This window comes from Mastigoproctus giganteus, chromosome 11, assembly GCF_048544385.1.
Source record: "Mastigoproctus giganteus isolate SK-2022 chromosome 11, ASM4854438v1, whole genome shotgun sequence".
Lineage (NCBI taxonomy): Eukaryota > Metazoa > Arthropoda > Arachnida > Uropygi > Thelyphonidae > Mastigoproctus > Mastigoproctus giganteus.
In genome coordinates, this window is record NC_143585.1 from 147206204 (window position 1) to 147224363 (window position 18160).

General features: G+C 36.5%; 1 protein-coding gene across 3 annotated transcripts in view; it reads left to right on the forward strand.

Annotated features, from left to right (window-relative positions):
* The window catches only part of LOC150078504 (oxysterol-binding protein-related protein 9), a 607385-nt gene that overhangs the window by 578339 nt on the left and 10886 nt on the right, over positions 1 to 18160 (forward strand). For all 3 annotated transcript variants that reach the window (XM_090385178.1, XM_090385176.1, XM_090385177.1), the window contains one exon: positions 6265 to 6400. In XM_090385178.1, the coding sequence (XP_090241304.1) occupies positions 6265 to 6400 (136 nt within the window). The remainder of the gene's footprint in view (positions 1 to 6264; positions 6401 to 18160) is intronic.

An 18160-nucleotide genomic window follows, 5' to 3' on the forward strand; every position in this document is an offset into this window, starting at 1 on the left:
TTTAACTATTAGCCCACACAAAGCACATTTTAAAATGGAGTTAAAGGGCTTAAAAATCAAGGACATGTGGAGTGTAAGACTAAAATGCCTTAAAACTGAAATTGAGGATTTGGAAAGGCAAAAGGCTGCCCTTGAAATTCTACGCAAATAGACCGTGATAGATGAGTTGGAAAAGCAAGACAAAATTGTGTTTGATGCGTGGAGTAGCGGACAAGTGTATAAATTTGAAAATATTTACGTTTGGACTTATCTCAGTTTTTTGTTCGACATATTTCTGTGGGAAAATATTTTCGAACGTGAACTATGAGAGCCCTGCATCTCATGGTCAAAGCTGAAATACACATCAGGAATGCATTCGTCCAAAATGAGCATCTCATCATGATATGCCTTGACATAGAGAAAACCTTCGTCACCACATCGCCTTTTGGTATCCTTGAGAGATCTCCATTCCCTTGACCTGAGAGGCCACTTACCATATTTCATACGGAGCTTTCTTCAGCATGGTTCTTTTCAAGTTTAATACTGGCAAGTCCTCTCCCAAACATATATACAAGGAGGAGTCCCACAGGGCTCTGTTCTCAGTGCCACCTTATTCACAATAAGAATAAATCACATGACTAAAAATATTTCCAACACTGTGAATACATGCCTATATACCGATGATCTGTCCGTTTCTTGCAGTTCACAGAACATGACTTTCATTGAACAGCAGCTCCAAATTTCAATTAATAATATTCAGCTCTGGATGGCACAGAATGGTTATCAACTATCTTGTCAGAAATCTAGTCATTCACTTCTGTAACAAATGGAAGATGCATCCAGAACCAGAACTACTCTTAACAAATCATCCTATCGAAGTTGTGAACAGCATTCATCTCCTTGGTCTGATTTTCGATAGTAAATTGAACTTCTTGGAATACGTTAAATATCTACAGACAACTTTTCAGAAAAAAATGAACATAGACTTATCTCTTCAACATCATGGGGGTGAAGATCATTACACGTTACTTCATTTGTATGTAGCTCTAATCGGATTTCACCTTCATTATGGTGCCCCAGTAGCACGGTTTAGCCCCTATTCAACATTCTACAACAATGCAAACATCAATGAATTTTTCTGTTTTCTGAAATAAAAATAAAGTGGTTACAGCTAAATTATGTTTTTTAGCATTTTTCTATGAATAGCCACAGCATTATAGCCACAGCAGCTTATGCACCATTAAATCCCCAATAAAACACACACACACACACACACACACACACACACACACACACACACACACACACACACACACACACACACACACACACACATTCTGTCCTGAGGATTGCTATAGGCATTTATCGAACTTTGCAGCACATGAACTTTCCCTAAGCCTCAGGCGAAAGGTGTTACTTCTTAACTATACAAAAAAAATTCAGTCTACTTATCCACCTCATTAGGCCGATACTTAATGATCCTCAGTTCACAATATACTATAGAAATAAATCCACAACAGCTCCAGCCTACTGCTATCAGATTACAGGCATTATTGGAAACTTGGAGCCTAAATATTCAGAAAGCATTTGATACCACTTGGCATCATGGTATTATTAAAAATATGCATCAGTTGGGGCTGAGAGGCTTCCTTCCTCAAATAATTCAGAACTTTTTAAGATTATGCACCTTTTGGGTTCGATATCGAAACATGCTATCAGCATCTCACATTCAAGAAGAGGGTGTCCCACAGGGTTCCATATTGAGTGCTACCCTATTTGTGATTCGGGTCAACAACATATTGGAAGATGTTCCAAAAACTGTTGAAATATACATGTATGCGGATGACTTTACCATATCCTGCCAGTCACAAGGTATGAATACTGTTGAAAGGCAGCTACAAATTGCTCTTTCCAGAATAGAATCCTGGACCTTACGTAATAGATATTGTCTTGCTGAGCAGAAATCCACTACTACACCTTCTGCAAATTACGGTCACTTCATCATGATCCTGAGCTAAAGATCAATAATGTTTCAATTCCCCTTGCTCACACTGTCTGTTTTCTTGGCCTGGTACTAGATAGAAAACTGAACTTTCGAGCACATGTGACCTATATTCGAACCATCTGTTTGAAGAAGTTGAATATTCTGCGGTGTGTGTCATCCATGTCATTGGGCACTGATCAACATACCTTGATCCATCTCTATAGGGCTCTCATCAGGTCCTGCCTGGACTTTGGCTCTCCGGTGTATGACTGTGCGAGGAAAAGTACTTTAGAGTGGTTAAACACCATCCAGCATAGTGCTCTGAGAATTTCTCTAGGAGCTTTCAGAACATCTCTAGTTCAGAGTCTTTACATTGAAGCCCATGAACTTCCGTTACATCTCCGCAGGAAAATATTACTTCTCCTATATGCTGCAAAAATCTGCAGTTTTCCTTCTCGCCCTAATTGGAGATGCCTATACAATACCGAATGGGAGTCATTTTACAATAGCAAACCAAATGAAAACTGACCTGCTCCCCTTAGACTTAAAGAACTAGCTGAATCATAGAATATAGAAATCGGTAATATATTTCAGGACATGACACCATCAGATCCACCTTGGACAAATATCTCTGCAATGCCGACCGGGCTAGCCGAGTGGGTAAAGTACCTGCCTGGCAACCCAAAGGTCGCGCATTCGATTCCCGCCTCGGGCTTGGATCAAAGTACTGCAAAAACCTTGGGAGGTGCAATATGGCCACAGAAGCTGATGCGCCAACAACTACCAAATCAAAAAAAAAAAAAAATCTCTGCAATTTATGACTATTTTCAACAATGGGGAAAGAACACCTTATCTCCTTTCAGTATTGCACAGTTACATGCAGCTTACTCTCTAACTCAAAGGCATGTGAAGTCTATACAGATGGATCAAAAACTGATACCTAATTAGGTGCTGTGGCAGTCTTCCTATCATCCACCACTTCTGTCTCATTACCAATCGAATGCAGTATCTTCACTATTGAACTTTATGCTGATCTGGATCATATTACTCAACTTCTAATTTCATCTGCCTTGATATACAGTGACTCACTCAGTACTGTCTCTGCTATAAGTAGTAATATGAACACATCTCGCCCTGTAATAAAACAAATCCATTCTAAATTACTTTGCTTGTAATGAGACAAACCAAACTGTGACATTCTGCTGGATTCCGGGACATTCTGGAATAACAGGAAATGAAAGAGCAGATCTTGCAGCCAAACAACCAGATACTAATCTTTTGCAGACTTTTCAAACTCCATATACCGATTATAAACATATTATCCATAAAGCATGTTACAATAGCTGGTCACTATACCAAATAAAACCATAACCACAGCTCTTCAGCTTCCAGGATAGCAGACGAGACGAAACAATTATAGGAAGGCTAAGGATTGGGCATACTCACCTCTATCTATTAATGAAGGACAATGCTCCCCAATGTACATTTTGTCGTGTACAACTGACCATTTGTTAGTGGACTGTCCCCACTTCCAAAATATCTGTTTAAACACCTTTAAACAACCGCAGGGGCTCATATCTGGTGAGTATGGGCTTGGCACACCCAGGGTCCTGAGCTGGATATAATCATTCTTCTCTTTCTTGGTGATTCCCTTCTACTTTTCTCTCTCTCTCTCTCGGGGTAATTTGGAAAATTTTTTTTTTTTTTTGTCTAGTGCAGCATAAGCCTCAGGCTTCCTTGCACCCTATGGTTAATAATAATGATAATCCATGAAGGGGTTATCCCAAGATATCTCGTTTTTAGTTTTAAACATTATTTAGAACTACACAAAATATCTCGGGATACAATAATACCTCCAAATTTAGGATTGAAATGTATTTTCTCAGGCATTTATCTGGCTAATTTTGCAATTAGCCAGATAAATCCAGAGATTTCTCAGGATTTTCTTACGTCTGGCAGCAGACAACTGGCTTTCATTTTACTTATATTTACTTATTGTACAGCAATATCAGAACAGTAGTGCACATTCCTATGTGTCGCCAGTAAGCAAAATAAAGTTTGCTGTCCTAAATGCTGAATACTGATAAGCGTTAACCAGTTAGAAAACTATATCAAAAAATATTTCGCTGCCCTCTTGAACTGCTGCTCATAAACGACGCTTACTTCACCTGGCCACTTGTGGCAGCCGTGTGTCAGAATGTAGTTAGTTCACGATTATTGCTTGTGTGTTCCACTTGATTTTTTTAAATTTATTTATATAATGAGTAGTGAAGAGTTTTTCTGTTCCTTTCTTTTAGCTGAAGCACTAATTTATTTAAAAAAAACTGTATAATTTGCAAACTTTTTTTGGCATACACGAGATAACTCGGGATAGCTTCATTATAATAACTATATTTCATGATATATTCCTATACGATTTAGAAAAGAAAATAGTGTTTTTTTATTAAGATCATCTTCCAGAATCTGCAATTAATTCATTGGGTTAATTACTTCCATGTATTTTCTACTAAAAAACTTATAAAAACACAAAAAACTATACAGTGAGTATTCACATGATGCATACTTTTAATCTGTAAAATAAAAAAAAGTCGATCCATTATGGCACATTTTCAGGGAAAAAATGTTCCGGGAAGGGGTTAAATCAATTGCTAACACACAGTCATCAATGAATTAATTGCATCAATGAATTAAATGGGAGGTGATCCTAATAAAAAAGAACTATTTACTGTTCTAAATCGTATAGGAATATATCATGAAATGTAGTTATTAGAAAGACCCAATATGGCCCTAGTAGCCTGTGTTTTTAAACTCAACAACAAATTGGAATATACATTTTGACAAAATTCTCCTAGATCCAAACATACTGGATCCTCCATGGTCCTCCATTAAACTGTCCTGTGACAGTTATTTCCTAAACTGGGGAAAGCACTCCCTTGCAAATGTCAACATACAACTCCATATTGTCCACTTCCAAAATTATATGCATTTTACAAAAATATATACCGATGGGTCAAAGTCTGAAAGTGGAGTGGGTGCTGCAGCTGTCTTCCCTCAAAACTTTTCCATATCACTTCCCACTGAATGCAGCAGCTATACTGCTGAATTATACGCTTGCACTAGAAAATATTCTCCATCTGTCCATCCGAGAAAGCTCAATATATACGAACTCCCAGAGTGCACTTATAGCATTACAGAATATCTCATTTCATAATGTCCTTTAATAAAGTTCATAAAATTGAAATTAATGCATATCCAGGAACTCCAGCAAATGGTTATCTTTTGCTGGATCCCAACCCATGCTGGGTTACCAGGAAATGAATGTGCAGACTATGCTGCTAAATATCCAATACAGAATTATCACATTATTATGTTCCATATCCTGACTACAAATGCAATGTATGAAAAATATGTCAGGAACAATGAACAATTCATTGGCAAGCCCAAAAGCATAATAAACTCCTTCAAATTAAACAGCTACCACAGTTATATCTTCCATGTAAACAGAAGGGAGGAAGTAATCTTAGCCAGAGCACGAATTGGCCACAGTCAACTTACTCACCTCCATCTCCTCACAGGTAATGATCCTCTGCAATGCGTACAATGTAACTCTCCACTTACAATGAAATATATTCTTGTTGAATGCCACTGCCTGATACACCCCTGATAAAGACATATGACATGGTCTCTGGTTACCTATAACTTGACACTCAGTGTATATTTAAAAAAATAAATAAATAAATAAATTGACATATTCAGCTTTTACTCCAATTTTTATATTAAAATACAATTTTAGAAAACAATGTTTCAGTTGGATCCGGTCACAAAAAATAACAATCGGTGTTACCACCGAGCTGTCCAGTCTAACTGAATGATTGCTTCTAAACTTTGTTGTTAAGTTTTTCTCTTGACTTTTTTTTTATTTATTTATTTCATTGATTACTCAGTTGATTTTGAACTTTTGGGATTTTGAAGTCAGGTTGTCCTGAGGTTATTAGCCTTTCATTTGAGAGGGCTTTTATTTCTTTCATGCATTTCATTTCATTTGAATGGAAAATGTGGTGGTTATGTAACATTTTTTACAAAGCGACAGCATATTTTTCTTTCTTATATATATATATATAGATAGATATTTGATAGTGCCTTGTTATTAATAACCAGTGCACAGCAATGTTTATTAAAATAGTGTTTCTGTTTCAAATTAAATAAGTTTTACAGAAAATGTTATAAATACTTCACTTTGTTTTTTTGCCATTAAAATTTTTTAATATTTTCATTTTTTTAAAATATTTTTTGCAAAATAGGTTATGGAAAGATGTCACTGCAGCTCTTAGAGTTCGTAATGTTGAACTTGCTACTGAGTCCAAGTTTTTATTGGAACAGAAACAAAGAAATGAAGCTAAAGAACGTAACATGATGGATCTTAAATGGCAAACAAGGGTAAGTTTTAATGTGAACAAAGCTATTTCTTGGTGTATGGCCACCTGTATGTTAAAAACAAATAGCTGCCTCCCAGCACTTATTTTACTTACACAATGGAGCTTTTGTTTTCTAGCAGTATTCAGTATAGAAATAATAGAATGTTACATTTAAATTAAAACTTCAGCAGAAAAAATCTGGACATTGGTTAGAAATTTTATTCCTTAAAATAATATAAAAAAAAAAATTAATAAAACTGAAATAGACCACTCCCATGGCCACCCCCTTTTCTTGTTCATCTGTATATTTATCACACAATACCACATAGTACAAAAATGGTCTTATTTCTGAATTTCAGATTACCATTAGTAGAGGCATATGATAGAAAAGCAAGCAAGCTTATACAGCATCAGCCAAAAACAAAATATTCTCATTTCACCCATCCATCCATTTGCTCCAAAAATTTGTCCACTTAAATAAGTGAAAATTAAATAAGTTTTACAGAAAATGTTATAAATACATCACTTTGTTTTTTTGCCATTAAAATTTTTTTATATTTTAATTTTAAAATATTAAAATTCCTTGAATATTAAACTTTTAAAATATTAAACTTCCTTGAATTTATTTAAGCTATCAACTTCCATAATGACAAGTAGAAGTTTGTTCCAGCAATCAGCCATCTGCTGGCTAAAGGCAAATTCCCACATCTATTCTACAACTGGCTTTCCTCAATCTGATTTAAGCCTTTCTTGGTAAGAGGATCCCTTCATTCCCCTCACCAATCTCATTGGCCTTCGCTATACTCATTCCAGCAGCTCTACATCCTTCCTAAAATGAGGCCTCCAGACCTGTATGCAGTACTCAAGGTGTGGTCTGGCCATTGCCTTATACAAAAGGATAATCACCTCCTTATCCCTGCTAGCAAAATTCCTGCATGTTATTGACAGGACCCCATGAGCTGCTCTGGCATCCTGTCTGCACTGATTAGAAAACTTCATATCTGACTGCATTATTCTCAGGTCTTTTTCATTTTCTACCACCCTAAGTGTAGTACCACACAAGTTGGTACGTTTCTCTGCGGTTACTCTTACCCATATGCAGTACTTTGCATTTTTCAATATTAAACTTCAGTTGCCACTTCTCAGCCCATCTGCCCAACTTTTCTAGATCCTGTTGCAGCAGTGTACCATCATTACTGTCATTATTAACTCTGTTCACTTTTGTATCATGCCAACTTGAACATTAAGCGTGATATACCTTCATCAATATCAGTGATAAATACAGAAAATAGCAATTGGCCCAACACTGCAACCTGGGGGATTCCACTAATAACACTAGTCCACGAAGAGCAGTGTCCATTGATTACCAGTCTGTCTTCTCCCACTCAGCTATCCCTTTATCCATAGCAGCAACTTGCCCTTAATGTCATACTTTGATTTTAGCCTTGTTTCTGAATTTCACATTTCCCCAGATATATTTTAGCTTTTTGTATTAAAAGTAAAGTATAAATCATTATCATCATCAGCCATTTTCAATCCACTGCAGGATGAAGGCCTCTCCAGCAACTTTCCAGTTCCTTCTGTTTTGTGCAATGGCCATCCATTTACTACCTACAAACTCATGAATTTCATCTGTCCATCTCCATTGTTGTCTTCCAGGTTTTCTTCTAGTTCCTCTTGGGTACCATTCTGTTATTTTCTTAGTCCATCTGTCATCATGTCTTCGAGCTATATGTCCTGCCCAAGACCATTTTAGTTCTTTGGTTTTGGTAAGAATGTCCTTTACTTGAGTTTGCTGCCTAATCCATGTGTCCTCTTATCTAACAGTCTGATTCCCAGTATATAATCCGTTCTATTCTTTGCTGTGTAGTTCTCAGCTTCTCTTCCATTCTTTTGGTGAGTGCCTGCGTTTCACTTCCATAAGTCATGGTGGGGAGTGTATTTATTATTTCATTATTTGGTTCATTATTTTATGTTTCAGGCAAATTGGGATATTGCTCCTCAGTATATGACTATATTTCCTGAATTTTATTCTTCTTTTGACTTCCAGACATTTTTCATTATTACAGCTAATGACTTGTCCCAGATAAGTATATGACCTTTTCAATTACTGCTCCTTCAAGCATTATATCCCTTTCTGTGGCATACTTGTTCATCATTACTTTTCTTTTAGCTATATTCATCTTTAGTCCAAAATCCTTACTAACTGTGCATAACTGATTAAGATTTTCCTCTAATTCTTTGGGATCATGGCTTATGACCACAATGTCATCTGCAAATCGTAAATGGTTTAGGTATTCTCCATTCACATTGACTCCTTTCTGCAACCAGTCTAATCTTCTGAAAGTTTCCCCAAGGGCAGCAGTAAACAACTTCAGAGATATTGTTTCCTTGTCGAACTCCTTTCTCAATTTTAAATATGCTAATGTCTTTGTCTAGTCTAATAAAGGAGGTAGCATTCTCATATATGATTTTCTTCAAAATCATAATATATGGGGTATCTATGCCTTGTCCTTCCAGTGCCCAAAACATTGCCTTATGCTGTATGGAGTCAAATGCCAGGCATAAAAGTATAAATTATTATAGTTAAATCCTGAGAAATTAGGAATCAAGAGAAATCCTGAGAAATTAGACTGTCTCTTCATTTATACAAAGAGGTTTTCTCGGAATTGAATTATATTGAACATATTATAAAAAAGTCATGAACTTATTTTTCTTCATGTGATTTTTTTTTAAGCTGTAGGAAAATTAAATGCGAAGAGATATACTTTAAAAAGTATTGCTACTTTATTTTTCAGAAACATCACTGCCACAGTTTAGGACAATGGTTTTCAACCGGGGCACTGCGGCACACTAGGGTGCCGCAACAACATTCTTGGGCTACTGTTTCATTTCAATTTAAGTTACTTAAAGTTATTGTTTTTTTTTTTTTTTTTTTGAAATTTATACATTTATTTCATTATAAAAAGGTGTACGGTATCCATTGTACCGTATCTTTTTAATTTTATGGTGGTCTATAATTGATCTTTATTTAGTACCTCTTAGATAGTATGAACCAGAGCTATAATGCTCAGTACGTTCTATGTTGATATCAATAATCGTAAAATAATAAGAGAAGTTTACCTCAATATAGTACGTAGAACACTTCCGTATGATACTCTTTTCTGGAGAGTATCATACGGAAGTGTTCTACGTACTATATTGAGGTAAACTTCTCTTATTATTTTACAAATTTTATTACCTCTATATAAAGAATAAAATTATTATATAGCTATTTCTTTTGGCCTAGGGGTGCCGTGAAAAAAATAACTGGGACACTAAGCATGCCGTGAACCGAGAAAGTTTGGGAACCTCTGGTTTAGGCATTTCTGTCATCAATAACTTCATTTTTTCCTGTGCTAATAAAAGTCATTTAGTCGCCGTTGACATCATTCTTTGATGGCTTTCTTAATCCAGCAGTGCTCATGCTGCACTTCTCAAGAAGAGGAAAAAGATTGTTTGCACGAAGTTTTTGGTTTTAGGTTGATAACTAAACCATTCCTACCTCCCTAAATATAGGTGCAGTTTTTACTAGAGAAGTTTTTGCATAGTAGAACCTGTGAGATGCAGGGATATGTTGATATTTTATTTCTTGTAATTCTTTGTAGTGGCCATGCTCTGTCTCACAGTGGTTGTTGCTCAAAAAAAAAACATATACCTAACTAATATACATTAGCAAAAATATGCTAGTCAAAAATATATTAGACAAGCCAAGTGAGAAAAAATAATAAACCAGTACCTAACTAAACCAACAAAAGAAGTGTGGGGGGGGGGAAATAAATCGAGATAGAAGGAATAGGTTCTAAAAAGCATTTAGAAGAATTGCTAATTAATAAAACATATCAATTAGTACAAATGTATAGAAATGCCTCCCCCTTCTGCTTATATCATTTATTATTTTTGGGAACTTATTTGGCTTATCTCGTCGTTTTTCTATATCATTGGCATATTCTCTTACTTCACGTACATTGTTATTTTCCACAATATGTGGTAGGTAATGCTTTGCAGCACCAATTCTTGCTTGATTAGTTTTCATTTTTTTTTTTCTTTTCCTTTTCTTATTTATTTATTTTCTTATATTTTACATGATTACTTAGTGATCTGAGATGATAATTCACTATACATACTGTGTCTATATTTCAAGTCCTTTTTTGTTTTGTTTTTTTTGTATTCTTTTTCAACAAAAGTTTGTATTCTTATTCACCTTCATTTTTATTCAACCTCTTGAATAAGAAGTTAAATAAGAATGCTAAAGAACTCATACCCAGATTCCATCCCTTTTTTGCTTGACAGGTGATTTTAATGGACATTGCCCCATATGAAGATAAAAGAGGGCAGCCAATAGAATTATTAATAGATACACATAACCTAACTGTACTGAATTGTGATGCACATACTGATGTGCATTTTCCTACAGGATTTGCTTCTGCCATAGACCTATCAATCTGCTCTGTTACTCTATGCTCTTGTATAGAATAGGTAGTATTGGAGATAGTCCACATAATAATGATCACTTCCTGGTTATTTGTAAATTACAATCTCCACACATGCAAAATATTGCAGAATCCGGAAACTCTCAAAAAAAAGGTTCCAGTAAATATTCCTCGTGTTGATATTCCATTTGATGTTGATTTCATCGAAAATCAGTCCATAGATGATGGTCATGTTACTACACAGATGCTATCAGTAGCAACATCAGTCAACCAGTGTGAAGGCATAATAATTATTGTTAGAATGATGCCTGCAACAAAGCAAAAAGATAAAGCATGGAATCTTTTGTGAAAATATCCCACTGACACCAATTCTATAAATTATAAGAAACTTATTTTAAGTAAAAGTTTGACAAATAAGAAGGCAGACCAAAAAACATTCATGGACAAAGTTTATTTCTGCAATTGCCAAAAACAACAGTACACAGCTAATTTTGAGGCATATTTAATTTCTAAATGGCAAATATCTAATAATATGCCTTCTCATTTTGGTCTGTAATGGACAGGAACTACCCTCCCCTAAAGCGATAGTGAATGCTTTTGCCAAAATTTTACTTTTGCCTACATTTCTGCAACTATATACATCTCATTTCAACAAACTAAAATTACTAGTTTGGTTAAAATGAAAGTTAAACTTTCATACCAGTCTTTCTCAACCACGTAATCAGTCTTTTTCAGTGTGTGCGAGTTAAAAGAATCTCTCAACAAAACATCCAAGAGTGCATCTTGTGCTGAAATAATAGAGCTGCTGGAACGAGTACAGAGAAGGGCAACAAGATTAGTGAATGGAACAAAGGGGTGCTCTTACGAAGAAAGGCTTAAGTTTTGCGAATTACAGTGTCTGGAGACTAGGCACCAGCGAGGTGATCTGATAGAGGTGTACAATGTCTTGAATGGTTTGAGCATGCTCAATGCTGATGGGATTCTTCCTTTTGCTCAGAATAATCACCTGAGAGGGCATAAATTCAAATTGAGGAAAGACAGATGTAGGATAGATGTGCAGAAATTTGCTTTAGCCAGTGGGTGGTTGGTAGGTGGAACAGACTTCCATCCCTTGTCGTGGAAGTTGATAGCCTAAATAAGTTTAAGGCTCAGCTGGACAGGTATTTCGAACGAACAGAGGGGTGAAGTGGAAGTGGTTATTTTTTATTTATTTATTTTACTTTATTTTTTTTTTTGGCTGATGCTGCATAAGCTTGCTTTCTTGCATCAAATGCCTCTACTAATGCTAATGCTAAAATAGCACTGCAGAAATTCTTGATATTTTTTAACCGAATCAGGAGCACATTTATCCTCACACGTCAGCCCTCTCTTGTGTTAGCTCACTTGGAAACAGGAAAGTTCCCTCCATTCTAATGAATTATCATTTCACTGGAATAGAGGAAACTTTCCTTAACTAGTTGTTTAGGAAAAACATTGAAAAAAAATGGTACTTAAACATATCACCTTGTTTCTTGAGTCAGTAACACTCTCACATAAAAATAAGAATGGATTTAAATGAAAGACGTCTCTTATATTTGGTGACTAAGTCAGAATCAGATGTCAGTAATGCATTTGTTAAAAATGTGCCTCTAGTTATTGTGAGTCAGGATGTGGAAAAAGCCTTTGATATCACTTGGCAGATTTGGTATTCTACAAAATCTGCATACCTATGGACTGTGAGGCAAGCTTCTCTTACTTATTCAGAGTTTCCTAGAAGACATAACCTTTCAAGTTCATTATTAGATTGCTGTCTCTCAATTACATATACAGGAAGAAAGCATTCCCAAGGGATCAGTATTAAGTGCCACATTGATTACAATAAGAATTGATAGCATTATGTGAGAGATTCCAAACACACTAGATCTTTATCAGCATGCAGACGATCTCGTGATTTCATGTCAAGCAAAAATATGAATGTCTCAATTAGCAAAACTGAGCTATGGACATTCTGTAATGGCTTACAATTCTCAGCATAGAAATCAAATCTCTTATATCTGTTTTTGTAAAAATATGTAAGCACCACCCCGAACCTGAATTACACCTCAGAATCATCATCTCACTTACCAACAGTATCAGTTTCTTAGGTTTAGTATTGGATATTAAATTAAACACAGCACCTCACATATCTAAGAACCATTTGTATAAATAAACTGAATATCCTCAGATTTCTATCTGCAGCAACATAGGGTGCAAATCAGTACAACCACCAGTAATTTCTAATATCTTCGTGCCAGCATTAATTGCAAGTCTAACCTAACCCAACCAGTGTAGTTATACATAAATATACAGGAACTCCCCGACTTACATAATACTCGACTTACACAAATTCGACTTTACGTATGTTTTTGCCAGTCGGTACAAACTTAAAAAAATTTGGAAACGTATTTTGCACCTGTAGGGATAAATATCGTAATGTGAACCCAGTAACACTTTTTTTTTTTTTTTTTGTAATTTATTCCAAGTCCTTGGAAGTTGTAAATTTCGCTATATTACTAAGCTATTTATCTCTCTGAAAGGTCATTTTTATAATGGAGATTGCACTACAATTTCATCATTATCATGAGTTCCGTTATAAGATTCAATTTTGAACGCCTTTGGGATATTTTTCTGAAACACATTTATGGAGGTCACAACCATAAAACAATAAAAACAATTTGCACTTTCTGGCTTATCGGCTTTTCTGTTAGTGCATCTAATTATAAACGGGTAGTAAACTTGATCTTACTGCATTTGCAATAATACCAATAACTGAAATTCTGTGTGTTTTTACATTACGGTATTATGGTGAAATGAGTTCCCCTTCACTGAAATCTTCTCTTCATCTCTTCATTCGTGTTTACTTAATGATGAAGGGAAAGCGACCATCAGAAAGTGCAAGTGGTGGCAGTGTTAGGAAACAAAACAAAATTGATTTAGAAATGAAGATGTAAATGATTAAGAAGCAGAACAAAGTTTGTCATCTATTGCACTGGAATTAGGTCTTGCTGCTTCAACAGAGAATACTATTTTAAAGGACAGTGCATGTATAAAAGAACATGTCAAAGGATCAGCACACTTAAGATCAACAGTGATCACAAAACAGCGTTCAGGTGCTATATCAAAGATGGAACAGCTATTAATAATATGGATGGAAAATCAAATTCAGAAGCGAGTGCTCCTGAGACTAATAACCATTTAAGTAAAAGCAAGAAGTATTTATGAAGATATTAAGGATTATTACCGTGAACTCCAAGCCAATTTTGTGACAAGCAACGGGCGGTTTAATAGGTTCAAGCATCACGCTGATTTCCACAACATTAAAGTATGTGGTGAAGTCACCAATGCCAATTCTGCAGTTTCAAAGAAATTTTGTGATGTGTTGGAAAAAATTATTGATGAAGGTGGCTATTCAATGTAGCAAATTTTTAATGTTGACGAGACTGCTCTGTATTGGAAAAAAATATTGGATTGAACATATATTGCCAAAGAAGAAAAGACAATGCCAGGTTTCAAGGCTTTAAAAGATAGAGCCATGCTCTTGCTTGGGGCTAAGCAGTGGGAGATTACAGATTAAAACCACTGCCTGTGTACCATTCTGGAAATCCGTGTGCATTTAAGGGCATCAATAAAGCCACCCTACCCGTGCATTTCCTATCGAACCAGAGAGCATGGATAACAATATCTCTCTTTGAGGATTGATATAAATGCTGCTTTATTCCTGCGTTTGAAAAATATTGTAAAATATTGTGTGAACATTCTATGCATCTAGATGATTTCAATTTGAATGTGAGTCATATTTCTACCCCCAAACATGACTTCACTCATCCAATGTTATTTCGAATTTAAAAGCATGCTATTTAAGCACAACATTTGCTCAGGTATTGTCTGCAGTAGATGGTGAGAAAAATTTTACATTAAGAGACTTTTGGAAATCTTACAATATTTACCACGCCATCTTAAACTTTAATAAGGACTCAGCAGAAACTACTAAAAGTTGTTTAAATTGCGCATGGAAGAAAATATGCCCACGGCATGTAAAAGGCTTTGAAGGATTTGAAAAAGACGAATCATATGAATAGGTTAGAGGTAAGATTGTAAAGTTTGCAGAGCCAGTTCAGCTGGAGGTTGATGCCAAAGATGTGGAGGAGTTAATAGAGGAAGAAGAGAAGGGATTATTTACTGAAGAACTTATTGACTTGCAGGCAGCGATAGTGAAAGAAGAAAATGCTGATGAAGCTCAAAACGAACCAAATGAGGAGCCGAGATAATTTTTTTTCAGCTGGTGCAGCATAAGCCTCAGGCTTCCTTGCACCATATGGCTAATAATAATAATAATAATAATCATCAAAGGAATGGCAATGGCATTTTGTGAAATTTGTCATCAATGGTGAGGCTTGAGAAGATGAATCCTGACAGCAAATGATTCTTAAAAGTTTAACAGAGGGGTGAATGATATGCTTGCTTGCTACAAAGAAATCTACAATTAAAAGAAAAAAGCCCCTGTCCAGTCATCCATTAATATGTTATTTCCTAAGGTTAAGCGGCCGACCCCCCCTTCTAAATCTCAACAGCCTTCAACCTCCGCTGTGGTGTACTTATCAGCTGAAGACGTCTATTCTGGCGGCAATGCTCGAGAGGTAAAACTTACTGGCATTATACCTATCTCCTCTTTTTTTGTAATTTTTCCTGCGCATGAGATAAAAAATTTAATAAATACAATAAATAATTCTATTTACATGTTCTGTTCGTTGAACATTTCTTTTTTGATTCAATCAATTCAGTGAGCACATTTGCGACTGCTGCACAAGCATTTAGGGAAATTCCGACTTACGTAGAGTTCTGCAGAACACAACCCGTACATAAATCGGGGGTGCATTAGCATTAGCATTAGTAGAGGCATTTGATGCAAGAAAGCAAGCTTATGCAGCATCAGCCAAAAAAAAAAAAAAAAACCCACTTCCACTTCACCCCTCTGTTCGTTCAAAATACCTGTCCAGCTGAGCCTTAAACTTATTCAGGCTATCAACCTCCACCACAAGGGATGGCAGTCTGTTCCACCAACCAACCACCCGCTGGCTAAAGGCAAATTTCCGCATGTCTATCCTACATCTGTCTTTCCTCAATTTGAATTTATGCCCTCTCAGGTGATTTTTCTGGGCTAGAGGAAGAATCCCATCAGCATTGAGCATGCTTAAACCATTCAAGGCTTTATACACCTCTATCAGATCACCTCGCTGGTGCCTAGTCTCCAGACACTGTAATTTGCAAAACTTAAGCCTTTCTTCGTAAGAGCACCCCTTTTTTCCATTCACTAATCTTGTTGCCCTTCTCTGTACTCGTTCCAGCAGCTCTACATCCTTCTTGAAATGAGGCCTCCAAACCTGTATACAGTACTCTAGGTGTGGCCTGACCATTGCCTTATACAATGGAATAATCACCTCCTTATCCCTGCTGGAAAAATTCCTGTATATCATTGACAATACTCCATGAGCTACTCTTGCAGCCCGTCTGCACTGCTCAGAGAACTTCATATCTGCCTGCACAATCACCACCAAGTCCCTTTCATTCTCTACCACTGTCAGTGTAGTACCACAGAGTTGATAGGTTGCTCTGGGGTTGCAGTTTCCCATGTGTAGTACTTTACATTTGTCAATGTTAAACTTCATTTGCCACCTCTCAGCCCATCTGCTCAACCTTTCCAGATCCTGTTGCAGCAGCATAGTGTCAGTAGTGTCATTGACAACCCTGCCAACCTTTGTATCATCTGCAAACTTGGACATTAAGCTTGATATACCATCATCAATATCATTTATAAATACAGAAAACAATAATGGACCCAACACTGAGCCCTGAGGGACTCCACTAATAACATTAGTCCACGATGAGCAGTGTCCATTGATTACCACTCTGTCTTCTCCCCCTCAACCACCCCTTTATCCATAGCAGCAATTTGCCTCCAATGTCACACTGCTCCAATTTGTGTAGCAGTCTTCCATGTGCAACAGTATCAAAAGCCTTTCTAAGATCCAAGTATATAATATCAAAGTTATTCCCTGCATCCAGTTCTTTTGTGACTGCATCATAGTAACCAATCAAGTTGGTCAGGCAAGACTTCCCCTTAACAAAACCATGCTGTGTCTGAGCTATAACTGAAGTCTTGTCTAAATGATCCTGCAGTGCTTCTTTAACCAGTGCCTCCATTAATTTTCCTGGAACAGAAGTTAAGCTCACAGGTCTATAATTACTTATGTCAGCCTTTGATCCTCCTTTGTGAATTGGGGTCACATTTGCACATTTCCAGTCTATGGGTGCCTCCCCTGAGTCCAAGGAAACTCTCATAATTATGGCTAAGGGTTTGCTTACTTCCTTTGCTGCCTCCTTTAATATAACTGGATAGATCCCATCCACCCCGGGTGCCTTTCTTGTGTTTATCTTCAACAGTTTCTCCTCCACTTTACTCCCAGTTATTTCAAGATTCTGTAGCTTACTGCTAGAGTTGAATACACCTCTGGCATTCCCCTCGCTGAATAACTCCTCATGTGTGAATGTCGATGCAAAATATTCATTTAGTTTGTTAGCTACCTGAGCAGGATCATCAACAGTTGACCCATCAATATCAAGTGGACCAATCTGATTCATCCCCTTCCTTCTAGAGTTTACATAAGTAAAGAACTCTTTGCTGTTTTTCTTTGCATCCCTTGCCAAGGATTTCTCGTAATCTGCCTTCGCCTGCCTAACCTCCTTTGTAACTTGGTTGCATATCAACTTGTATCTATCATAGGCTTCTGTGTCATGTGTTAATTTGTAAGTATCCCATGCATTTTTCTTCTCTGCCATATGCCTCATTAGTTCATCTGACATCCATTTTGGCCTAAACCTTGAACAATATTTCTTAGTTGGTATGTAAAGCCTAGTAGCTTCCAAGATAAGTTCTTTGAATGCTTCCCATTTTGAATTTGCTGTTGGTAACATCATCAGTTGGTCCCACTGTATAGAATTTAAATACTGTCTCAGTCCATCGTAGTCGCCTTTACGGAAGCAATAACCCTTCCCTTTACCCCTAATGGTAGTTACCTCTTTCAGTAAATCCCACTTCAGCACACTGTGATCACTGCCACCTAGTGTTTCATTTATCTGCAGATTCTTAATGCATGAAGAATCACTGCTGATAATCAAATCAAGAGTATTACTCCCTCTAGTTGCCTCCCGAACATGCTGATGTAGAAAACAATCATCCAATAAATCCACAAAAGCCCTGCTAGTGTGTGAGTAACCAGCCCCCAAATTCCAGT